This window comes from Vollenhovia emeryi, unplaced genomic scaffold, assembly GCF_000949405.1.
Source record: "Vollenhovia emeryi isolate VEMERY1.0 unplaced genomic scaffold, V.emery_V1.0 DF939155.1, whole genome shotgun sequence".
Classification (NCBI taxonomy): domain Eukaryota; kingdom Metazoa; phylum Arthropoda; class Insecta; order Hymenoptera; family Formicidae; genus Vollenhovia; species Vollenhovia emeryi.
This window is the reverse complement of record NW_011967211.1, coordinates 1938769-1962013: the sequence shown is the minus strand read 5'-3', so window position 1 is coordinate 1962013 and position 23245 is coordinate 1938769. Positions and strand designations below refer to the sequence as shown.

Genomic DNA, 23245 nt, shown 5'->3' with positions numbered 1-23245 from the left:
GTCAGCAAAGTTGCAGCGTTTGTCGAGATGTAAAAGAAACCGCCATAAAAAGTTGGGAAATTCAACAAAGTTCAATGTCAACAAATAGTCATCAACAACGGTGAGAGATGGCGAAAAAGTGCACATCAGCAACGTTGCAGCGTTTGTCGAGATGTAAAAGAAACCGTCATAAAAAGTTGGAAAATACAACAACGTTCAATGATAACAATTTCTTATTAACAACTTTCCAATTGCACTACAAACGTCGACATACGAATACAAACGATTGCATATAGGAGTCATTTAAAAATACGTTCAGTCGGCGTCAAGTATGAGCGAATGACATGTGCTACGCATACGCAGCATTTTTCTATGCAATTATAGGCCTGTTCTTTATTACCGCACTACTGAACTAGTGCAACAAGTTAAAATGAAACAAATAGATTACCTCTCAAGCCTATCACACAATGCCAGGCAACAGGCAACAGGAACAGGGAATAGAATTTTTGACGCGTTGGATTCGTCGGAAATTTTCCTTCAACCAATCCAACGCGTCAAAAATTCTATTCCCTATTCCTGTTGCCTGTTGCCTCGCATTGGCTGCGTTCGGCAGGAAAAGCTGCTTTGCAACTGTTGTAAAATTCGTGAATCTGATTGGTGTGTCCTCTCAATCTTGTGTGAATTTTAGAGCATACGCCAATCAGATTCATGAATTTTACAACAGTTGCAAAGCAGCTTTTTCTGCCGAACGTAGCCATTGTGTGATAGGCTTCATTCCAACTCATTGCACCAGTGCGCACTAGTTCAGGAGTGCAGCAATAAAGAACAGACCCCATGTCCTCGCTTGCACTAATTTAGTTCAGTGCAGTGCAATATGAACTCGTGCAGTAATAAAGAACAAACCTTGTGTGAATTGTAGAGTGTAGAGAGTTGTTGATTCATTTTTCTCTTCATATATCTCTGGCACACACGTTTCACTGTGAATTTGATATAATTACGATGTCCGATGAATCCGAATTTGATGTGGAGCCGGAAGAAGTTGATATTTACAAAAGAAAATACCAACTACTGTTGGAGAGATGCGAAGTTTTACAACAGGTTAAGTTTCTCCCTTCTGGAACAAAGTCATTGTCAGCGGTTTTTATTTTCTTATTTCCAACTATATAGTATTCTTTAAACGATAGGAAAATGAAAGATTGGTCTACAGAATCCAGAAAGTGAGGAAGCTTCTACGACGCACGAGAAAAGAGAAAAGGTTAGTTTTGTAGGTTAACTTGGATTGCTTGATGTCGATAGTTGAGGAAACTATCATCTAATTATCTATTTTCGTCGTCTGTGTTATCGCTTGTAGATTCTTGATCGATCGATTGGATCGACATGGAGATCGTTGGCGGGAAGTTCCGATGGGTGTGCTCGAGGAGAACAGTGTGTTTCAAACGACTCCAAAGTCAGAGAAAGGGGGGAAAGGTAGCTCTCATAACGCTAAAGAGGAGAAGCCTAGGAAGGGAACGAAGAGAAAGGGCGCGAAAGCTGATCCAAATGCACCAAAGAGACCCGCTAATCCTTTCTTTCAATTTTGTCAAGAGCAAAGACCACGTGTTATGGAACGTTTAGCAGGAGAGCCGGAGCCTAGTAAACAAGAACTTACTAGACAGCTTGCGACCACTTGGAAATCTCTCAGCTCTGAGGATAAAAAAGTAAGGTCTATTTCGCGTAATATTGACATAGACCTTTGCCTTTGTTGACCTTTGCCGTTTCAGATATATTACGACATGTATGAGAGATCCAAGGAGAAATATGTTGCCGAGATGCAAATATATAACAAGAAGACTGAGGAAGCGCCATGTCAAATGCCGCTAAATATAACGTAATATTAAACCATTATCCAGTATTGGTCCACTTGTGATCGCAGCTTTGTAAGGATAGTAACTTTGTAGACGTTTACAGGTAACTTTGCGTATCTGCTCTCGATGACGCGTCAGCTAGTATGATGTATGATGTATGATGTCTGATGTCGAGAGCAAGACTAAAGAGTCGAGATAACGTAGAGATGTTTACAGTGAAGGGGAAACGTAACGAGCAAGGCTTACATTATTAACGTAGCGTTTTAATACAGTTTAGATTTGTGTCGTTGTAAATACTTGATAAATATAAAAAGGTAAATGTTTCGTCTGAAAAGTTAAGCTTTAAAATGATCCTTTTCGCGCCTCAAGTACGACATTGTCTGAACGGGATCATTTTGTTGCGCGTGTTTCATAACGGGCGACTCGTGCACTCTCATAAACGGATTTGTCAGCTTTTCGTCCTTAATAGTGCTGGGCACTGTTGGAAGATTATTAACACGTTGGGTATGCACCAAATCCAATTTTTGTTGAATCGCCGCGTTTTCGGGTTCCACGTGTAAGCCGAACTTGAGATTGTTGGCCGTATACTCGTGTCCGCAATACACCTTCTGCAAGATATACAAACGAGGTTTGACGATAATTATTATACAATATTACGCGAGTAACTTACCGTCTCTTCGGGTAAAGAGCCTAGAATTTCGACGAGCGCCTTGTACATTTGTTCCGCTGTACCCTCGAAGAATCTCCCGCAGCCTCCAGCAAAGAGTGTGTCTCCTTTGAGATTAAACACGAGTTACATTCGAGTGTGCACACTGCAGATATTTCTCTTTATTAGACATTTACCTGTAAATACGGACGGCGAGTGTTGTTCTCTACCTCCTTCACCTCCCGTAACGTAGTAACAAACGTGCCCACGCGTATGGCAGGGTGTCGCGAGACACTTGACCGACAAATTGCCAATATTAAACGTGTCGTTGTGCGTAATTTTACAATTAATTGCCTCTATTCTATCATCGCCGCCATATATCGCGAGATCAGCGAAGCTTTTCGACAGTTTGGCATTCCCACCGGCATGATCCCAATGATGGTGAGTGGTTAGAACCTTGGTCAATTTGACGTCGTTTTGTTGGACGGCTGCAATTACAGTTTCCGGATCGACAGGATCTACGACGGCAGCCTCCTTCGTCGCTTCGTCGATAATCAAGTACATGTAATTGTCTTGAAGCGCTGGTAATATGTGCACTTTCATATTGGAATGATCCACCGTTGCGCTCAGGCTGTGCGCTCTACCGTTGGAAGAAATGCCCTTTACTGAAACATTTCGAGAAGATGTGATTTATAGTGGCAGATATACGTAAGGCTGAAAGCGGTAGCGACGGAAGAGTGGACAAGTATACATACAACGTACCCTTAAAATACATGGACGTGAGTTTATTCTCGAGCCACGTTGGACACGCACGTAGTGCAACTTGACGAAACATGATGACAAGAGCAAAAGAGGGAGGAAGGTTATTTACTTGGTTATTTACTTTGTGCGCGCAAAATCTCCTTGCTACTTGCCTAATGAGATACCAAGCAGTCCTGACATACGCGAGGAGGTGCCGTACCGTGGAAGAAGAGAGAAGTCGACGCACTTGTCGAGGGGAGAAACAATTTACCGCGTGGTAAATGCAGTCGTAGTTGGCAGTTGCGATCATCGCGGTTAGAGGGCAGTGCGAGCGATACACACCGGCAACGTGATCGTGTAGGTTAGGATCGCTATTCAATAATCTATTCGATATTCGTTGTTGAAATAACGTAACGATATTTGACGAGCGAAATGTCGAGCGGCAACACGAGAGAGATCATTACGATAGACGACGAGGAAGACCAAGGTGGGTCCATCGCAACTTGCATTGCGATGTCATTTGTCAATAATTGCAACAATTTTCAGCCACGGAGGAGGACGGCGAGATCGCTGCGATTGATTACGAGCTGCAGCAAATAGAGAGCGAGCTGCAAAAGTTGCAGGATCGCAAAAAGTTGTTGACGCAACGCAAAGACAAGTTGCGCGACGATGCTCTCTTGGTAAAGAGCGTCTCCCTGTCGAAGAGAAATTGGAACAAGGAAGATTTCCCTTGGTCCGCGAAGCTGAGGGAAACGCTTAAGGACGTATTCGCGATCGAGAGGCTACGAGAGCTACAGCTACAGACTATGAATGCAATCATGTCCAAGGAAGATGCAATACTGATCATGCCTACGGGCGGTGGTAAGAGCTTGTGCTATCAATTGCCAGCCGTGATGAGCAAAGGCGTAACGGTGGTTGTCTCGCCGTTGGTATCCTTGATGGAGGATCAGCTGCACGGATTGCACAAGCTCGACGTAAAGGCCGACATGCTGTGCACAAAGGCCGGCAAGGAGAGGGTCGACGCGATTATGACGGCCCTCGCGGACAAGACCTCGTCGCTCAAGCTGATTTACGTAACGCCCGAGTACATGGCAAAGTCGAACCGCTTTATGAACAAGCTGCAAAAGGCATACGAGCTGGGCCACCTGGAACGGTTCGCGATCGACGAGGTACACTGCTGCAGCCAATGGGGCCACGACTTCAGGCCCGATTACAAGTTTCTCGGAGTACTCAAGTCCATGTTCCCCGGAGTGCCGATTCTCGGGCTCACCGCGACGGCTCCGGCCAAAATTATCGTAGACGTGCAGAAGATGCTGGATATTAGGGGCTGCCTGGTCTTGCGCGCCTCGTTCAACAGGCCGAATCTATATTACGAGGTTCGCCGCAAGCCAGCGGACAAGGTGGCGTGCCTCGCGATGATAGAGAATCTGCTCAAGAGTCGCTTCGGCGGCAAGTCTGGAATCATTTACACAACCACGATCAAAGACGCGGAGCAATTGACCAGCGACTTGAGAGACAGAGGCCTCAAGGTCGGATGTTACCACGCGATGCTCGAAGCTGACTATCGCTCGGAGGTCTATGCGAAATGGATGTCGGGCAAGTATCAAGCGGTAGTGGCTACTATCGCTTTCGGATTGGGCATCGACAAGCCGGACGTGCGATTCGTCATTCATCACTGCGTGTCAAAGTCGATGGAGAATTTCTACCAGGAGAGTGGCCGAGCGGGTAGAGACGGCCGTAAGTCGGTGTGTCTGGTGCTCTACAGATTGGCGGACGCGTTCAAATTGAGCACCATGGTGTTTCATCATCAAAATAAGGTCGGCCTGCAGAACTTGTACAAGGTAGTGGCCTATTGTCTGGACCAGACGTCCTGTAGGCGGAGCTTAATAGCGACGCACTTTGAGGAGAGCTGGCAGGGAAGCGACTGCGCCAAGATGTGCGACCACTGTAGGAAGCCTAGCGTGAAGAAGCAAGTGGACATTGCGCGATATTGCAGACAATTGTATCAAATTATGACTAAAGCTGTGCAAAACCAAGTACGACTGACCACGCTGAAACTCGTCGACGCTTGGTATGGCAGAGGTGCGTCGTCGTTACGGGTGCCTAGCGTGCCGGTGCCAAGCTTTACGAGAGAATGCGCGGATGCTATCATAGGGCATTTACTGATAAACGGTTATCTGCAAGAGGACTTTCACTTTTCAGCATATTCGACGATATCGTATCTTAAACGCGGACCGAAATCGGGACTGGCTGTCGACAACGATCACAAGATACTCTTCAACTACGAGCTTTGTTAATTTCTCTTAAAAGTATTGGTAAATGCGTGAGTGAAATGAAGTGAAATGAGTGAGAGTAGTAACGAGTCAGCGAAATGTCGGCGGGTCGGGTAGTAGGACAGGCGCGGTATGTTCCGCGATCAAATTCAAGTATTGATCTAGGATAAGCCCGCGTTTCTCCTATACATTGTTAATGAACTAAGCCATCGTGGTACAATTGGAGCCGAGATGGAAAACTTGTAGAGCAGCAAGTACGCGTCTGCGGATTTTTGCGGATTTCATCGAAATGAACGTACTTGCGCGCGGCGTCGCGACGGCGACGACGACAACGACAACTGCGCGACCACTGCGACGGCGCTCGCGCACTAAGCAGTGACGCTTGAACGTCAGCGATTTAGAAACAGGTAGAAAGAGGTTGACTGATCCCAATTTCGTTCATGCGCCCCGAGAAAATGTTTCAGCGGTACTAATTCGAAAAATGGCGGAGGATAAGGCTGCGTTGTCGCGCGAGCCAACAACGAGACGGGATGCGCACCGCGTCACCGCGACGTTCCGTATGTAACGAGGCTAATCGAAGCGACAAGGCCGTCTATCGACGATACGTTACACGGAAGGACTACGGGGCGAATCCATGCAAGAGCCGGTGCTTTTTACTCACCGGATTATGCACACCCTTCGTCCTACGCTCTCCGCCAATTGGCTCCGTTCGCAACGTCGATATAGCCCGGGCCGTGTCTGGAAATCTCGCGAGTAAGTGGCAAGGACTTGAACTTTAAAACAAACGCTTCGTTACACGTGTGATTTTTACAGCAAGTTCCTAACGTAATCGACAATGCCTCTCCCAAACATTTTGAGAAAAGCGAGCAGCTACATCCTTGGCGAGTGCGGCCAGGACAATCGACGCGTCATTTATCAAGACGGTGAGGCGCTATTCTGCAAAAATAACGTCTGCGTGCACCCACCTACGTTAATGAGACAGCACGCCGACGTGGTCCATCATCCCGGTTATATGACTATAACTTGCAAGTTGAACAAAAACTCCAATTTGCCGACCCTGCACCTAAGTTGGATACCCAACAGCACGTTGCGCAAGCATCCTACCGCACTGGAGAATCTGAGCGGCAGGAACTCTGCCGCGACCTCCCCGCGTTCGCGTTCCCGAATCCCCGACAAGACATCGCTCAACGTTTCGGACGCTGTGAGACACGAGCTCGAGAACGAGAATGAAAACGAAAACGAGAATGAAAACGATACCGAGAATACCGAGAATACCGAGAATACCGAGAACGATAACGGAAATGGGAAACTAGACGTGTGCTTGGAGGCCAAGGAGCCCGTCGACTGCGGCGACTGCGAACGCGTCTGCTCCGGTTCTGGCTACCGTTTCGGCTATCATTTTCTACGCCGTCGAGATCCAGCCACGGTCGAGCGCGACGATGAAAATGCCAAGACCGAGACCGAGAGCGCGACCGGGGCCGCGGCCGAGCCCGAAACCGGGAAACGCGGTCCGAGCACGGATTCGGTAGATTCGAGCGGCGACAAGAATGGAGATTTGAAAGAGCGGGACAACGACGAGGAGCCGCGCTTCTCCTTCCGCGACGATACGAGCGTCAAGAGTCGCAGCTTGTCGTTAACGTCCACGTGCAGCTTGTCAATCTCGGTACCCACCGACGGTACGTAGAAAAGATTGTTACTGCCCTTTAAGCGGTAAATTAATCACGTTGTTGTTTGCACAGCGGAAGAAGCGCCGTCGTGGATGAGGTCGCCGGAGCTCTTGGCGCTACAGCACAATCTTGTCTTTCCCGAGAGCGCGACCGCGTCGCCCGTCACGCTACGCAGAGCGCATCGATGCAGGAGATTCTCGGTCGATCTCGGCGAGATGCGATCCTTGAGACTGTTTTTCGCCGATCCTGCGTGCACCTGCGGTCAGCTGGTCGTAGCGAGCAGAGAGAGCCAATACAAGATCTTGCATTTCCATCACGGCGGCTTGGACCGGCTAGCCGCCACTCTGCACCAATGGCATCAGTTGCTTTATCCGCGCTTAAGCACGGACACGGAGGAGACTCTGCCGTACAGGTCAGAGCACTTGAATCGGATTATTACTCGATGAAATTAGAATTGCGACGTAAGCGATCCATGTTTCGCCAGGCATTTCATGGTATGCCGGCCGGAAGTGAGCCGAGACGAGCTGCATCCCGAGGAGGGTCAAGTGCCAATGATCACGTCGCTAGTCTGGAAAGATTTGCTGAATGAACGGGGCCAAGTGGAGGATGACCTTGCTCTTCGCAAGGGCATCTTTCTCGGTGGTTTGGAACCGGCACTGCGAAAGATCGTCTGGCCTTTCCTGTTGCATTGTTATTCCTATCAGAGCACGTACGAGGACAGAGAGCAGATCGACGCCATTAGACGGCAAGAGTACGAGGAGATAGAGAGACGCAGACTGAGCATGAATCCGGAGCAAGCCGAGCATTTCTGGCGAAACGTCGTGTGCATAGTGGAGAAGGATGTTGTCCGCACGGATAGGGCTAACCCGTATTACGCCGGTGAGGGTAATCCCAACGTCGAAGTAATGAAGTGAGTCACTTGATCTAACGATAACGGTCTTCCCTCCAATTTATATACTCCAATTTATATACTCGTTTCCCACGCAGGAACATTTTACTCAACTACGCGGTGTACAATTGCCGCTTGGGTTACACTCAAGGAATGTCCGATCTCCTAGCTCCGTTGCTAGCCGAACTCAACTCCGAGATCGACGCCTTCTGGTGTTTCGCCGGTTTGATGCAGAGATCGGTAGCCGTGTGCACTCCGACCGACACAGACATGGACAGAAATCTGTGTTATCTTCGAGAATTGGTAAGAATCATGGTGCCAGATTTTTATACGCATCTGGAAAGGCATACGGATGCCTTGGAGCTTCTATTTTGCCATCGATGGATACTCTTGTACGTACAATCGTGTGTAGACATACGTTGACATACGTCGACTCTTTGTCTCACCTTCCTCCTTGCAGGTGCCTGAAAAGAGAATTTTCAACCGAGATTGCACTGGTTATGTGGGAAGCCTGCTGGGTCAATTACTTGACGGATCACTTCCACTTGTTTCTTTGTCTCGCAATAATGTGCGTTTACGCGGACGACGTGATTGCCCAAGATCTCCGAACGGACGAAATGTTGCTGCATTTCAGTTCATTGGCCATGTATATGGACGGGAATGTTATACTTCGAAAGGCGCGAGGCCTGCTTCATCATTTCCGTCAGCTTGTGCGCTTACCTTGCACGTTAGCCGGACTGTGCCGACAATGTGGTCCAGGAATGTGGGACAGCGCGCACGATCCGGTAATAGAGTGCGTAGGCCACGAGGATACTCACTGTCCCTATTTAAATAATTACGAGTAACCAAGTCACTAATTTGTAGAAAGAAGGAGGGGAGAGATCAGTATTACTTGACGTACGAATTAACTTGAATTTTGCAAGTCAAATTGTTAGATTAATCGAATCCTTGTTCTACACGGATTTTCTTTACTAATAAACCTTGATTACTAGTCTATAAGGGATTTCCTGCAAAAATTACTAATATTTATCGAGTCTAGCCATAATGCTCTCTAAATCTACATGCGAGTAAATTCGATCGTTACACACCACACACATATGTCACACGCGACGATATGCATCTTTATTCTTGTATGTTGAAGCACTTTTTCGATTGACCAACAAAGACAAAGATATATTAATTGTAATAACCTACGTTATACACATTGTTATCTCGATTTAAGCCAATGCCACAAAACACAAAGACATATCTCAAAATCCAATTTCAAATCGAGTTGACTTGAAGTCGATTTCTAATAAGTAAAACTCACTGATCGTATATCAATCGATAAATATCTCTGCAGTATTCGCAATGTTAAAGACTGAAAGAATGAAAGAAGAGGATAAACGAGAGAGAGAGATAGCTACCAGCGATCTAGTCCAAGCAGGGAGCTTGTCCGCTAAAAACCAAAAGGAGAATTCAAAAAGGAGAAATCAAATTGCACACGAGAACACGAGAGAAATGCTATTTATTATGTAAATACAAGTAGCCGAATCGTGCAGGGTATAAATCAATAGTAGCGTATATACCTTCACTCCAAAGTGTTCACTTCTCGTACGCGTATGTATGCGGTAACTCCACATGAAAGAAAACAATGTAAAAGAATAGCGTAGAGCTTTCACAATAATTCCTTTTTTTCCTTCACTATAATTGCTGAACTTGACGCCAGACTTAACGGTTGAAAATTCAATCGACATTCGCGATCAAATTGCCAAATGTCACAGTCGCACCTATATTCCCCTTGCGAAACTTGTTTGAAAACGAAATTATTGCGATAATTAAACTAATTTCACCGAGTAATTTTAAATAACGAATGAGAATATCGATCCTTTTTGGTTTAATAATAATTATTACATATGTACGATATAATCCGTTGTCGCAGATATACGTAAAGATAGAGCTGCTTTGTAATATTCAAGATTTTACAGATTTACCGTGCCTATGCAACAAGGGCGAGATTGTAATGTATTCCCACGCTGATTCACTCAATCAGGTGGAAATTTTATCGAAAATAGCTTTTATCGCGCTTTTATCGTGCTATCTGGTATCGTTGAAATCTTGAAGAGAAATCTATCTGTGTTAAGATCTGTGCCACGCAGATCTCATTGTCAGTTTGAAATAAATATAAGAATGTAGAAATGTGTGTGTGTGTGTGTGTGTATGTATGTGTATATAAACCGGTGCGAATAAATTGGTAAAGTAAGACTTGTATAATCAACTATTTATTATTATCCGTTTCAATTGTTTTTGGAAAAAATATATACATATATATATATGTATGTGCGTACGCACACCCGCAACATTCTTCATTGTACGCTACAATTGCACAGGTACACAGATATGACGGACATGCTGCAAATACCTTTTTGGCAGTTTCATACGTATCTTGTAGAAAAATACAATCTCAAAAAGAACATGATGCTTTTACTCGCCGCTACCATCGTATAACCACGCTAACGTTATTTTATTATAAATACACGAACATGAGGGATTATTTTAGCGCATAAAAAAAATGTAAATACAAGAACGGAGATTCGTATGATGAAGAAATGACACATATCTGTCGAGAAAAAGTGAGAGATGTTCCTACAAATCTCTACATTCCTATAGTCCCTGTATATATTAAAACTATACGTTAAATATAATATTTGACTTGTACACGCCGACTTGTGCCAAAGTATTGTCATACGTACGTATGCTAACTCTGTATCCACAGGCTCGCAAACTGAGTTTAGTCTGCATTTTAGCCATTTAGCGGAGATACATGGTATCGCCTTTGTATTAGTCTCTGCGATAGAATTTGTTATTGACCGAACCAAGATTGCAAGGATTGCAAGGATTGCAAGTGAATTTGCATGAAATTGACCGAGACTAAAATCATACAGGTAATAGCCCATATGACGACAAAAGCTAGCCAACACCTGCCTGAGAAAGGGCTTGCGAATTTGTTGACGACCCCAAGGCCGATAACTTTGTCGGCCCTCTTCCTAGCGTAATAAACGAGGAGCGTAGGTATTAAATACTGTATTCCTGCACCAGCGTACGAGCCTGTGATACCAACTAATATCGATAGATCTTTGGTAGTCATCGCGATCAGGTACGGTGGTACTACCGCCAAGATGGGGAAGACGAGTTTCCGAAGACATAAATTGTAAGATGCGTCCTCTTGAAGAAAAAGCGACTGCAAATTATTTCGGAGAGTAATCGCTATAATGGGAAAACTGGTACTCAAAGTAAAGACTGGGAAGAGGGCTAGGAAATACTCGATAAGTAGCATGAAAATATTGTCACTCTTGGAACAGTCAGCCAAGCCGCGTGGTCCAAAGTCCAAGGTATAAAGGTCATCCAAACGCTCAAAGGCAAAGATGCCAGTTAGAGCCAATAGTAAATAAAAGAGAGCGATTAGAGTGTAATCGAGAGCTAGAAATCGATTGAGTCTCGATTTGTTAGCTATTGGTGCAACCAACGCCGGTAACGAATGATGACACATGAAGGAGTAGACGCAAGCACCGAAAAGACTGGGAATTCCTAGAAATGGCCTGTATATATTGCTCGACTTGATTAGCAATCCAGTGTAATCCTGGTAACTTACCGGCTAGACTCGCGACAGGTGGATCGCCACGGGGGCCGTAGACAATAAGATTTTTTAAAGCGTACGCAATCATTATAGTGAATGCGAGCCATCGCATTATCGACGTCACCAATTGAAGATACTTGGTCTTTTGGACATTGAAAAATACAAACGGGCCCAACGATACTACAAACATGGTCTGAAAATGGAAAGGATGTAACAAGCAGCTACGCTGTCGTAAATAAAATGGAAATAACTTTGTAAGAAAATATATATTTTTTACCACAAATATTCTGTATGCATCCAGTCGATTAAACGTGGAGCCTTCCCAGCAAAATTCAGTGTCTGGTATGGTATCGTTGCACGTAAGATTTCTTGGCAAGTAAGTGCAGGCGACGTCAGCTAATGACTTTGCTACTGCTGCGCCATAAATGCTTAAATCGCCATATAGATATACGGCGAAACACAAATAGAAGAGGGTAATGCCAAATCTATTGAAAAAGATGGATGCCATCTGTCCCATCTCAATTTTCTCGTGAATGACATAATATCTACCAGCCATATCCGGACTGGTCGGAAGAGAAGCTACCAACGGAGTGTCCTCCGAATCTGAATTGGAAGGAGCAGATTCACCTATCGCCTGTAAAACCTGCTGCGAGTATTTCATGTGTTTAATGAAAGCTTGAATAGAAAGGTAAACATGATGGAAAACACTTACACGTTTCCGATGCTGGATACGCCTCCACGTAACAATAGCATTGGCAGATGCCATTGCTTCTATGACAAATGTAACCGTGACAAAACTATACGAAAGAAACAATTCAGTGAGAGACATATGGAAAGATAAGAATGGAGGGTTCTCTCTGCGTACCTGATAAAAGCCAAAACTAAAATGACGCTTAATCCAAGTGCCCATCCTGCTCGACTAAATACAGCGGGTAAAGTCAGAGCGCCTGTTCCAACGATGAGATTGAAGATGTACACGAGGCCGATCTACGATAGAAGGTTGAGGTTGAGGTTAGGGACAAGAAATTTAGGGCTGTGTCAATTGCCACGCGAAACGATTCCTTACCCACGTTGGATACTGATCGCTAATCACATCCTGCTCAGGCATCTCTCTCTCTCTCTGTCGAGTGTCGAGTCGAGCCAGCACTAAACTCGACTAAATTCGCAGAACGTATGCTCAAGGATGTCGCCCCACGTCGCTCTACACGAGCGCATTACGTAGCATCGCGTCACATCGTCTGAGCACACGCGAAACACAGACAAACGGAAGAAGGGGTTAATCACCGACCTATTCATACTTTTCCGTTGACAATGACACGACTGTTGACACCCACGTGCTTTCAAATACGATACAGTATAGTGGACTTTTCGTTGCCAAGATAATGATAATAAATTCTTATTTATCCAACTTTTCCTTAAATTAAACTTAATCAAGTTAAAGGAGAGAAGGAAGGAACTTGAAAAGAGACACAATCGTGTTTTTCAGACTTTTATTTTATAATCCCATAAGTCTAAAGTAGTCTTTAAGATGTGTACGTGTGTGTGTGAATGGTCTTGCGCAATACAATGGGAATAAATTATAATACTTTGGCTACGCTTACGGGGTCGAAACCGTGGTGCCTTTCCTCTTTTTTTTTCTTTCTCCATTTGTTTGAGCGAGCGTTGATACGGCTTTTCTGGATCAGACCCCATCGTGTAAAAAAAGGGGGGAAAAAGAAAGAAAGAAAGAAGACAAAAAAGGCCATCTTTTCCCTCAACGATAGGCAAATTGTAATAGAAAACAAGTAAAATGTCGGAGGCTTGTCTCTCTGCGCGGAATAACGTACAACGTATGTTGAGCTTTGACGCAAGCATCTCTTAAAAACACCGCACATTGATCGGAATGCATCGACGTTGATTGCCATCGTGTGTCGGAACTCTGTTCTATCCGCGGGAAGAGTAACCGACAATCTTTCCCACAACAGAGATGTGAACGTTTCTTGCTCGAATTCTCAAAGTGGCAATCGAGGTTTACGCGTTTATGAGGGAGGAGCAAAGTCTTCTTTTTCTAACGAAAAAAAAAAGTATTCTGTTCTCGCGTCGAGAGAAGGATGCATCTCGCGAGGGGAATGTTTGGCTAAATGCTACCGACTTGCTAGAGACACACAAGTTATTGAAATATATAATACAAGGGACTCGATATAAGACAAGGTAGAAAAAGGTATTTGGGAATCGGGGCACGATGTTTAAGATCGTTATATCGAATCAATGTGAAAAATGATTTAAACGAGCAAGAACGATTTATATCGGGTTGCCGCCGAGACCGAGGAACAATCGCGGGAGGAGAGCGATATATATATATATATGTGTGTATATATATATGTATCACTCTTTCTCTCTTTCTTTCTCTCCTCTCGTTTAATCGGACGCGTCTACCTTACGCGTATCTTAAACACGTACATCCGAATTGAAAGAAGCTACCTTTGCCCCGGAGGAACCAAAGGGCAATCGTCGCGGAAGTTGATGTTACGTCCGCCTGCGAAACGAGACAAAAGCCCCTCTCTCTCTCTCTCTCTCAAAGTCTCAGGGATCTCGGGGAATGATAATATGCAAAGAAGCACGCGTTTAGAAGCACTTCCTGTGGACGATGGAGGGCCCGGACTCGTCGTACTCCTGCTTCGAGATCCACATCTGTTGGAAGGTGGAGAGCGAGGCGAGAATCGATCCACCGATCCACACCGAGTATTTCCTCTCGGGCGGGGCGATAATCTTAATCTTCATGGTGGATGGCGCCAAGGCAGTGATCTCCTTCTGCATCCTGTCGGCTATGCCGGGGTACATGGTGGTGCCGCCAGACAGAACGGTGTTGGCGTAGAGATCCTTACGGATGTCGACGTCGCACTTCATGATGGAGTTGTAGGTGGTCTCGTGGATCCCGCAAGCCTCCATGCCTAGGAAGGAAGGTTGGAAGAGGGCCTCGGGACAGCGGAATCGCTCGTTACCTATGGTGATGACCTGGCCGTCGGGGAGCTCGTAGCTCTTCTCCAAGCTGGAGGAGGAGGCCGCGGTGGCCATCTCCTGCTCAAAGTCGAGCGCGACGTAGCAGAGCTTCTCCTTGATGTCGCGGACAATTTCTCGCTCGGCGGTGGTCGTGAAGGAATAGCCTCGCTCGGTGAGAATCTTCATGAGATAGTCGGTCAAATCGCGGCCAGCGAGATCCAGGCGGAGGATAGCGTGCGGCAGGGCGTATCCCTCGTAGATCGGTACGGTGTGAGAGACGCCGTCTCCGGAGTCGAGGACGATGCCGGTGGTACGGCCGGATGCGTAGAGCGAGAGGACCGCCTGGATCGCCACGTACATGGCGGGAGTGTTGAACGTCTCGAACATGATCTGCGTCATCTTTTCGCGATTCGCCTTGGGATTCAAGGGTGCCTCGGTGAGGAGGACCGGGTGTTCCTCCGGCGCCACTCGCAGCTCGTTGTAGAAGGTGTGATGCCAGATCTTCTCCATGTCGTCCCAGTTGGTGACGATACCGTGCTCGATCGGGTACTTGAGCGTTAGGATACCTCTCTTGGACTGGGCCTCGTCACCGACGTAGGAATCCTTCTGTCCCATACCGACCATGACACCCTGGTGGCGCGGCCTGCCGACAATCGAGGGGAAGACGGCGCGGGGAGCGTCGTCCCCGGCGAAGCCAGCCTTGCACATACCGGAGCCATTGTCGACCACGAGCGCGGCAACTTCCTCGTCGCACATGTTTGCTCTCTTTTACCTGCAAAGGAATGAATAATTTCAGCGTATTCAACATACTCAACATATTCAACATATTCAAGATGGCGTCGACAGGACACGTAATAAAGACGCTCGAGAAAATTCCAATAATTCCATCCACGTCGCGACATACGTGTCAAACGGATGATTCAACCAAACAGGGCCAAGATGCGAGAGTCGCGAGAGAGAGAGCAACGTTATCGTTAATTATCGAGACCGCACCCTGCCCTGCCCCACCCCGCCCCACCCTACCGCGCCCTATCACCGCAGCCGGTGATGGCAGCCGGTAATGAAAGCCGGCGATCGGTGACATTTTTCCAAAACTTTACCGTCAAATCTCACCAATCTTGGAAGCTCAAACTTTCAACGTGGATATGGATTTTCTCTCGCGGGCGTAAATCGATCTCGGCGATTGACGCAAATTTCACGTTACATTATTTTCACATGGAAACACTTTGAACGCGCTTGCGCGCGATTAAAAATGCACATTCACCACCTTCTTGTCGTTCGCACTTTACACTCTCTAATTCTAGTCTCATCGCTACGCCGACTTACGTTTCGTGGGGGGAAAAATGCAAGTTATGTACAAGTCTGAAGCAGCGAAACTGCCGCACTGTCAAACGATCCAACGCCAAACACAGAGTGTAGCCGACGATCGGCTCGCGGTGATATTATATGAACAGATATGCTCTTCTCTCTCCTCGGCCCCACCGCTCGACGCACGGCCAGTAAGGGTGGGACACCCTCGACCAATCCTGGCTTTCTTTACCATATATGGAAGTACTCTGACACAGAGGGGTTTCCGCAGCCCCCCCCTCCCCGACTCCCGATACCGCCACCGGCCACCGCCGCGTCATCCGGCGCGACGAGCCGGCGTCGACGACGATGACGACGATGTCGATACGCGCGATAGGTAACGCCAAATCGAAAAGTGCCAACAATTTACTTGCACTCGTACAAAATTTCAATCGCGACCCGATGGAGCTAAAGATCCTGTCGCGAGTCTATTAATAAGAAGGCAGCGCGCGTGGCGGTTGGAGCGGTTGGCGCAACCACCTGTCTCGCTTATATACGGCTCTCGACAACCTGTCGACTCGAAAAGAGAAAGAACCATGTCGAAACCGAATCGTTGAAAGAAAAGGGAAAAGAGCCGAAAGAGCGATGTCACTTACCTCTTTCTTAGCACGCCGTGAAACGATGCTTGCGAGCGATCGAATCGGATCGGATCGGATCGGAGAGCGGAACAACACCGTGCAGCACCGCGAACGCTGTGAGCGAGATCGTCCGGCCAGAGTCCGGATAACCGTGAGCCGCGAGCCGGTATCGCGCGCCGCACCGCGCCGCGCACGTCACCCTGCGTGGACTCGTCCAGAGGTGTGGTCGGCATGCGGCGTGCCACGTCCGATATCCATTATCCAAATCTAAAGCTATTTTCTCGGCCAGCCCATTCATCTAATGAGATTGGCGCGATTACGCGTGATCGCGCTCGCGAGATTGGGCAAGAGAAGAGGAATAGCATCTCGTATTCGATCGCGGTATCGTACCGATCCCACCGAGACACCCCTCGCCGTACAATCGACTCATCCGTCCAGCTTCTCCCACCGTGTCAATTCACAGCTCTTGCCATATATGGGCATAAAACGAAAGCAACGTGCCGATTGGTCCGTTCGCCGGCTAGCGGCTAGATTCTCCAAATGCCGTTTCAAATCGTACGATACGGAGAGCGTGTCTCTTGCAAGTATATAGCTCGCTTTAAGATTAACCGTCGTACGTCGCCAACTTTAATTCCCTGAAACTCGAAAGAGATTGACGCGAGATGCACGCGTATGCCAGTAAGAATAGCGAAATTTGCTTTCAAGGGTGCGGAATACGAGTGCGTTGCACTCTCTCGCCACGTCATATGCTCCATTCTCGTCCGTCGCGATATAATATACGGATCGGTTGATACGAATTATCAACTAACCGGTGCAAGGTTCTCCCGTTCTTACGTGGGAGAGAGACCTGGCTTCGGGTTAAATCGATACGCTCCTCCGATCTCTCAGAGTTGTCTGAGCACGTGACTGGCCGTATGCACGAAATTCGGCAATCACCGATTAGACTTTTCCATTTAACACTCGCACGCTCCCGATTCATCCACGATGATTCATCCACGAGATGACCGCTCAGTCATTTAAACGTGATATGATATTATCATCTGTCTCTTTTTCAATAAAATCATTTACTCCGTTTTGCTGGCGCGTCCTAAAGACCCAATGACCCGAGAGATATATCTTGTCCACCGTATAAAGTCTCGCGTCAAGGTCTTGAAGGGACCTCGTCGAGTCGCTACATCGAGTCATTCTCCTTAACGAACAATTGCAAAAAAATTAAACGTTAAACTATAAATACGAAAATGCTCCATCTCTGCAGCCTATAATTATACTATCTTGAACGATTCTACTCGATACAGTCTCGTAACAGTACTGTCGTACACTCCATTGACTCAGCCTGTACCACGCGAGCAACCTCAACCTCAACCCTGCGTTGAGATTCATTTATAATATAATATTCGACTGCGCTCTATTCAATGTTAATTACTCAATTAAACTAACCCAAGGCATCTAAAAGAGACGAATTAATTGGTAAATTCTATGAAAAAATCGGACGAGATTGTATCCCTGCTCGTTTTTGCAACATGACACATTCGCATGAATTAGTCATCGCCAGCCCTCGTCTTACGTCGCGTCATGCGAGTGGAACGTTACGCCGAGAGATCCGTCTTTCTCAAGAATTCGTGCTTATCGAAATTGTTTAATAACGAGAGTTAGTCAAGTTAAGTCAACTAACAATATAATTCATATTTTGAAACAATATCGCGCGATACTAGAGCATTGTGCGTGAAAGATAGTAGGGAGGGAATGAGATTAAGAGCTATTCTTCACCGGAAAGCTTTCTCGGATCTTACCATATTTGGTCCGTTTTGTCAATCTAGACCGTTATCTGCAATTTTTATATGAGCCTCAACGATAGCGCGATCGACGAGCTTGAAATTTCGAATCACGTGGGATTCAATTCAACCTTGTTTACACGACCTAAACTCGATAGACAACTGACAATCGAATGCGCTCACGCATACGTTATCAGCCATTCATGTTCTTGACTCCTTTCGGAGACTGCGATCTGCGATTAACGAGCTCGCGCGAAACAGTCAAGGATTCGAAACGCGGTCATGGCTTCGCAACTCAATCAACTCTCTGTATGTGTACTAGCCAAAAAGTCGGTGTTGCATCTTTCTTTCTCTTATATTCTTTGCGTTATTTTTTGCCTCGCATTTGCATCGATTCCGATTCGAGATTAGGTCAACGTTCTCTCGATGCATACAACGAAAAGTAGACCAGATACTGGGACTTTTATTGCGACGATGCGTAGAAAGGCGCATCATTTTTTGTACTTTCCGGAACGCACCAGACATTTCATTATTATTAGATCGAAATAGCAATGTTTCTTTTCGCTGTCCGCTCAATTATCGAAGCTATAATCATTTTTGTCATTTAAACAGAAGGAAGGAAACGCTAGCTGCATATACATACGAAAAAGCAGATTGGTTTACAGGATACGGTTTTAGACGGCAACGAAGGAGGATCGACCCAGAAGAAAACCTGCTCCTGTCGTGACACCTGTCTCCCCGTTATATACACAGGCATTCCTCTCGGAATGCAAAACGATGATGTAAGGCGGCACACTCCAATGCGGGGTATTTCAATGCCGACATCGCGATTATTCTTTTTCAATTGGAAAAGTAGCCGTGCGGTACTTCGTATACCGACGCGTACGTTGCTACGCAAGCATCAACTAAACTGCAATGACGAGCAAGTTTGCTAAATTCGCAATATAGGGCGTCTTGTCCGAGCTCTATGGTGTTTGGCGGTCGTGGAGAAATCGATGAGAAACGTCTGCAGTGGGCACCACGCCCAAAGCGAGGGAGGTGCACCGAACGCGACAAACCCCATGTAGAGATTCATACAACAACTCTATCTAGACTAGTTTGCTTTTTTCAAATCATAGTAATATTACAACAACCATGGTTTTCACATCTCGCACAGTTTTTACCACCTTCCTCTCTTTTCATTGCATACTAATTTCATCTGACAAGAAACAATACGTGTAATGAGAAACTTGATTCGTTTCCCACATCATCGAGGAGAAATTGGTCGTGCCAATAAAGTCACTGACTCGGTGGCTTGGTTTAATTAACCCGAGGCGACGGCGAAATGTTTTCACGGCTTCAGAAATCAAGGTCACGTACACGCACGTTTCACAAGGTTGACCGTGTAGCGCGTCGCGTGAACGCAAGCGTTTCTATTTTTGCTCTCTCTCTCTCTCTCTATATATATATATAATTAAATTAGTTTATTCAGCGAAAAAAGAGAATATATTCTCATTATAGATGAGACGAATAAATGTTAGTTTTAATTATGAAAAGTTGTCAATGACCAAATTTTACCATATTTATATTAGTTTGTTTGAAAGCATCTCATGAATTTAAGAGATGTTTCAAGTAAAAATTTATTATTGAAATAACATGTCAACTTGTTGAAGAATGCAACATTCGTTTGAAATCCGGGATAAAACATATCCTATGGCGGAATGTTACGCCGGCCGGATGTCGGTATCCTTCGTGATAAAAGCTAAATAGGACTTTTATGCGATAATTCTTTTATTCACGCTACTGTGGTATCTTTACTCACTAGGCAATAATTAGACACGATCCATTCATCGAGTGCGATATAAATTAATCTCGCCGTATAGATCTGTATAGACATATTATTTCGAGTGATAAAAAACTCGATGATATTTTCCTAAACAGCATAATAAAGTGTATATCTTTACATCGCGAATGCACTGGCACTAGTGCATTCAACCGAATTCGCTATCCTTCGAGTCACTACTCTCGGTACTATCCAGCCAATACAGAACAAGTTTCAGAAAGCTTTCCGAAAGATAACTTGAAAATTAATATTGAAATGTAAAATTGAAATCATTCAGAAGTATTTCTGAAACGTTTTATCGAAATCATTTATGATCTTTCTCACTGAAATATTTCAGAAATATTACAAAACATTTCAGAGAAATATTTCGTACGTAATCTCTAAAACATATATTATTGAAAGCTATCCAACATATATAACTTGGAAATTAATATTGAAATGTTATAATATCATTCAGAAATATTTCCGACGCATTTCAGAAATATTTCCGAAGCATTTAAGAGATATTTCTGAAGCATTTCAGAAACATATTTATGATATCTCATCTACGCGGACATTTCATGTATCTGAAAAATGTCTGAAATATTTTTTTGAAAAGTTTCATATTTCACTGACAGCTTTTTGAGAGCTTTCTGAAATATTTCGGTGCTGTGTGGGAAACTACCAACTAAATACGAATGTATTCCAATATCTCTCCATATACGAATATGTGTCAGGGTTTCCGTGTGAATTCCTTTTTTCAACCAACTTGTATTATATTGTATACTCATGGTATTATATCAACCAAGGTAAAGTAGTATTTATCGAAATGCCAATTAAGTTAAAATTGTTTTGAATCATTTATATCATTTTATTTATAATTTCCAAATACAAGAAATGCTATTTGAATTCGTTTATCACATTTATCTCACTGAAATATTTTTAGTCGGTTCTTATCTCAAATAAATAGATGCTTAATACATCATTTGTTTCGTTTTGTGTCTAACCTAACCATAGGATATATATCATGAAAGTATGTTTGACTTGTAATATTAGCCATAAGATTGCGCTAGTAATCGCATCGTCGATGAAAAAGAGAAAACGATAAGCGATCACGTGTAATTACACGCTGTATCTACGAGCCAGTGAGATCAAGATCAGTACACTCATGGGCGAATCCTTGATCCGTTTGTGCGACGGCAGCGCTACAAGTGGCAAAATTTGGACTCACTAACTTGTAATAATGTGCAAGTTTGTCTGGATAGGGATTAAATACATACATACGTATACTGCCTTTTGTGCGATTGGTCAATTCAGTTCAACACATCAAAATTGACCAATCCTAGTCGACTAGTCTTATATCTAGCATCGTGGATACAGGCCTTTACGACTACATACACTCGCAGTGTAAACCCCGCGTTATTCTAGACTAGGAACTTTGATACGTATATATATACATTACGTAGTGCTACATCATACATCATACTCGTCCTCGCTAAGAGATATTAAAAGTGATTAAAAGTAAAATTCAGTAAAATCTATCTATTGTACAATCGTATACCGTCGTGTATGTACATACATACAGTCGACTGTCTCTACATGTTGACAATTTACGACGAATTTGACAATTAGAGTTTTAAAACGAAGGTTAGTTTTCATCTCGGACTTGTCAGGTAATTTGCCTTCTTCAAGGATCTTCAAGGATTAGGACTGCAGTTTTACACTCAACAGTTTACACAGTGGAAACTTTCAAGTCAACATTTGATGAATTATATCGCAACATGTATCGGCTGAGAAAAGATCTTTGTTGAAATCTCTCGGTGGTGGTCGGACAAGCATCAACAACTATGACGCGGACCAACAGGTTTGTCTTTGTTTACGAGGTTTACGAGGCAACATTTTCATTGCGATAGGGATATGATATATGATTTGGATCATTTAGAAAGAGACGTCGCAACATGGAAGAAGAATCTAGCGAGTTTATGCCATTGAGTAAACGGATCAATAATCTTCATATCAATGGTTTGTCTGGTCTATGTGAAAGCACAGTGGAGAACACGGTGGAGAGTATGGAGACTGATTGGGAAAGTGGCATGTTTATGTTGTCTCCGAGCTGCTCGGAGGCGTCTCAAAATTCATCGCCCAGCGGCAGTTGTGGTTCAAGCCAAACCAACTTGACCAGCGATTACAGGCCGGATTTGGATGCGACGGAAAATCCATTTTACTACGAGAGCAATAAATTGCTCTTTTCCTTATACATGGAACGTATGCAGAGGAGACCAAGTCTGTATTGACTAATTAGCCCGTTTGCTGTACCTCCTCATATTTCCCCTTTCCAGTCCATCATTTGTATAATTGTATAATTGTAAAGCGTCCGACGTTGCGGCAATAAAAGAAATTCATCGTTAGAATAGTAATCTATTATTTTATGGATATTAAAGGGAGTATATGAAAGACACTGCAGGTGTAATTGTAGCATTTCTTTATTTGCTGTTTTGCTGCGACGTTTCGTAAGAGTGCGCGCGTGGAAGAATGAAGAAAGGTGGCAGCACGATCGGATTGAGCTGCAGTGGCCGCTAGGTGCGTGCAAGTCGAAGCGCTTCCGCGCGCGTGTTATATTCCGTAATTCTGTACCGTCTGTACGTACTTAAGCGGTCGCCAGACTGGCCAGTCGCGCAAACACGACAGGGTCACACAGAAATGGGAGACTCGACGGAGTGACCTTGGATCGTGCGCGAAAATTTGGCGGTGGCGCGTTATCCGCGAACAAACGTGTACAGTTGCGGGGAGTACTCGATCGGCAAGTACGCGCAAGCGCCACGTTGTAATCGCCTACTCGCAACGTAACCGCCGCCATAGTTAATATTTTAACCGCTGAAATGTTAATAGCGGCGTAGAGAGTCGCGTGTCCTCTCGATCGCGCGAGATTGCAGTGGACATCGTAGGCGCTCGTAAACTAGCCGGAACGCGAGATCGTGACGAGTGCGTCAAAGGGCGATTTCGAGATAATCCGTTCGAGACGAGTGGCGTGAGTTTACGCGTGGCCACCACCGTCGCAGTGGCGTCAGGCAGCTATGTACCGTTAGTTTGCCAATTTCTTCCTCTACCCATGA

At 45.2% G+C, this 23245-nt stretch overlaps 6 protein-coding genes across 12 annotated transcripts; 4 read left to right on the top strand and 2 right to left on the bottom strand.

Moving 5' to 3' along the window:
- Window positions 1–823: 823 nt before the first annotated feature.
- LOC105565201 (high mobility group B protein 6) lies at window positions 824–2157 on the top strand. The gene is made up of 5 exons (XM_012018197.1): window positions 824–1077; window positions 1164–1234; window positions 1331–1676; window positions 1740–1846; window positions 1927–2157. Exons 1-5 carry the CDS (start codon window positions 979–981, stop codon window positions 1928–1930), a joined length of 627 nt encoding a protein of 208 aa, XP_011873587.1. The 5' UTR covers window positions 824–978; the 3' UTR covers window positions 1931–2157.
- Window positions 2067–13051, bottom strand: LOC105565202 (hydroxyacylglutathione hydrolase, mitochondrial-like). Of its 5 annotated transcripts, XM_012018198.1 has the most exons (8): window positions 12722–13051; window positions 12521–12642; window positions 12368–12452; window positions 11933–12301; window positions 11671–11848; window positions 2667–3134; window positions 2494–2597; window positions 2067–2431 (listed from the first exon to the last, which is right to left on the bottom strand). In XM_012018198.1, the coding sequence occupies exons 1-8, from the start codon at window positions 12761–12763 to the stop codon at window positions 2159–2161; spliced, it is 1641 nt and encodes a 546-aa protein (XP_011873588.1). In that variant the 5' UTR covers window positions 12764–13051; the 3' UTR covers window positions 2067–2158. The 5 variants fall into 5 exon arrangements, with proteins under 5 accessions (XP_011873588.1, XP_011873592.1, XP_011873591.1 ...); XM_012018200.1 differs by lacking the exons at window positions 2067–2431; window positions 2494–2597; window positions 2667–3134 and adding an exon at window positions 9530–11606 and having other exon boundaries at window positions 11933–12298; XM_012018202.1 differs by lacking the exons at window positions 11671–11848; window positions 11933–12301; window positions 12722–13051 and having other exon boundaries at window positions 12521–12641.
- LOC105565203 (ATP-dependent DNA helicase Q1-like) lies at window positions 3625–5511 on the top strand. The gene is made up of 2 exons (XM_012018203.1): window positions 3625–3697; window positions 3757–5511. Exons 1-2 carry the CDS (start codon window positions 3643–3645, stop codon window positions 5505–5507), a joined length of 1806 nt encoding a protein of 601 aa, XP_011873593.1. The 5' UTR covers window positions 3625–3642; the 3' UTR covers window positions 5508–5511.
- LOC105565204 (TBC1 domain family member 16-like) lies at window positions 6153–10289 on the top strand. 2 transcript variants are annotated; one of them, XM_012018205.1, is made up of 7 exons: window positions 6153–6236; window positions 6297–7159; window positions 7223–7562; window positions 7635–8060; window positions 8138–8431; window positions 8500–8832; window positions 9382–10289. In XM_012018205.1, the coding sequence occupies exons 2-7, from the start codon at window positions 6319–6321 to the stop codon at window positions 9401–9403; spliced, it is 2256 nt and encodes a 751-aa protein (XP_011873595.1). In that variant the 5' UTR covers window positions 6153–6236; window positions 6297–6318; the 3' UTR covers window positions 9404–10289. The 2 variants fall into 2 exon arrangements, with proteins under 2 accessions (XP_011873595.1, XP_011873594.1); XM_012018204.1 differs by having other exon boundaries at window positions 8500–10289.
- An 80-nt stretch (window positions 13052–13131) lies between the features above and the next one.
- On the bottom strand, window positions 13132–16711 carry LOC105565205 (actin-5C). 2 transcript variants are annotated; one of them, XM_012018206.1, is made up of 2 exons: window positions 16578–16711; window positions 13132–15406 (listed from the first exon to the last, which is right to left on the bottom strand). In XM_012018206.1, exon 2 carries the CDS (start codon window positions 15388–15390, stop codon window positions 14260–14262), a length of 1131 nt encoding a protein of 376 aa, XP_011873596.1. In that variant the 5' UTR covers window positions 15391–15406; window positions 16578–16711; the 3' UTR covers window positions 13132–14259. The 2 variants fall into 2 exon arrangements, with proteins under 2 accessions (XP_011873596.1, XP_011873597.1); XM_012018207.1 differs by lacking the exon at window positions 16578–16711 and adding an exon at window positions 15961–16077.
- A 4842-nt stretch (window positions 16712–21553) lies between these two features.
- On the top strand, window positions 21554–22590 carry LOC105565200. Its single transcript, XM_012018196.1, has 2 exons — window positions 21554–21996; window positions 22075–22590. The coding sequence occupies exons 1-2, from the start codon at window positions 21980–21982 to the stop codon at window positions 22424–22426; spliced, it is 369 nt and encodes a 122-aa protein (XP_011873586.1). The 5' UTR covers window positions 21554–21979; the 3' UTR covers window positions 22427–22590.
- The last annotated feature ends 655 nt before the right edge of the window (window positions 22591–23245 follow it).

Excerpts from the sequence above, each read along its gene's own strand:
- LOC105565201 (XM_012018197.1), top strand. The coding sequence starts at position 979 with ATGTCCGATGAATCCGAATTTGATGTGGAGCCGGAAGAAGTTGATATT. Across the intron at positions 1,078-1,163 it reads GATGCGAAGTTTTACAACAG|GAAAATGAAAGATTGGTCTA; the intron begins GTTAAGTTTCTC and ends TTTAAACGATAG. Across the intron at positions 1,677-1,739 it reads TCAGCTCTGAGGATAAAAAA|ATATATTACGACATGTATGA; the intron begins GTAAGGTCTATT and ends TTGCCGTTTCAG.
- LOC105565203 (XM_012018203.1), top strand. The coding sequence starts at position 3,643 with ATGTCGAGCGGCAACACGAGAGAGATCATTACGATAGACGACGAGGAA. Across the intron at positions 3,698-3,756 it reads AGACGACGAGGAAGACCAAG|CCACGGAGGAGGACGGCGAG; the intron begins GTGGGTCCATCG and ends AACAATTTTCAG.
- LOC105565204 (XM_012018204.1), top strand. The coding sequence starts at position 6,319 with ATGCCTCTCCCAAACATTTTGAGAAAAGCGAGCAGCTACATCCTTGGC. Across the intron at positions 7,160-7,222 it reads AATCTCGGTACCCACCGACG|CGGAAGAAGCGCCGTCGTGG; the intron begins GTACGTAGAAAA and ends TTGTTTGCACAG. Across the intron at positions 8,061-8,137 it reads CCCAACGTCGAAGTAATGAA|GAACATTTTACTCAACTACG; the intron begins GTGAGTCACTTG and ends TTTCCCACGCAG.
- LOC105565202 (XM_012018198.1), bottom strand. The coding sequence starts at position 12,763 with ATGCCTGAGCAGGATGTGATTAGCGATCAGTATCCAACGTGG. Across the intron at positions 12,302-12,367 it reads GTATCCAGCATCGGAAACGT|CAGGTTTTACAGGCGATAGG; the intron begins GTAAGTGTTTTC and ends AAATACTCGCAG. Across the intron at positions 2,598-2,666 it reads CTCGCCGTCCGTATTTACAG|GAGACACACTCTTTGCTGGA; the intron begins GTAAATGTCTAA and ends TTAATCTCAAAG.
- LOC105565205 (XM_012018206.1), bottom strand. The coding sequence starts at position 15,390 with ATGTGCGACGAGGAAGTTGCCGCGCTCGTGGTCGACAATGGCTCCGGT.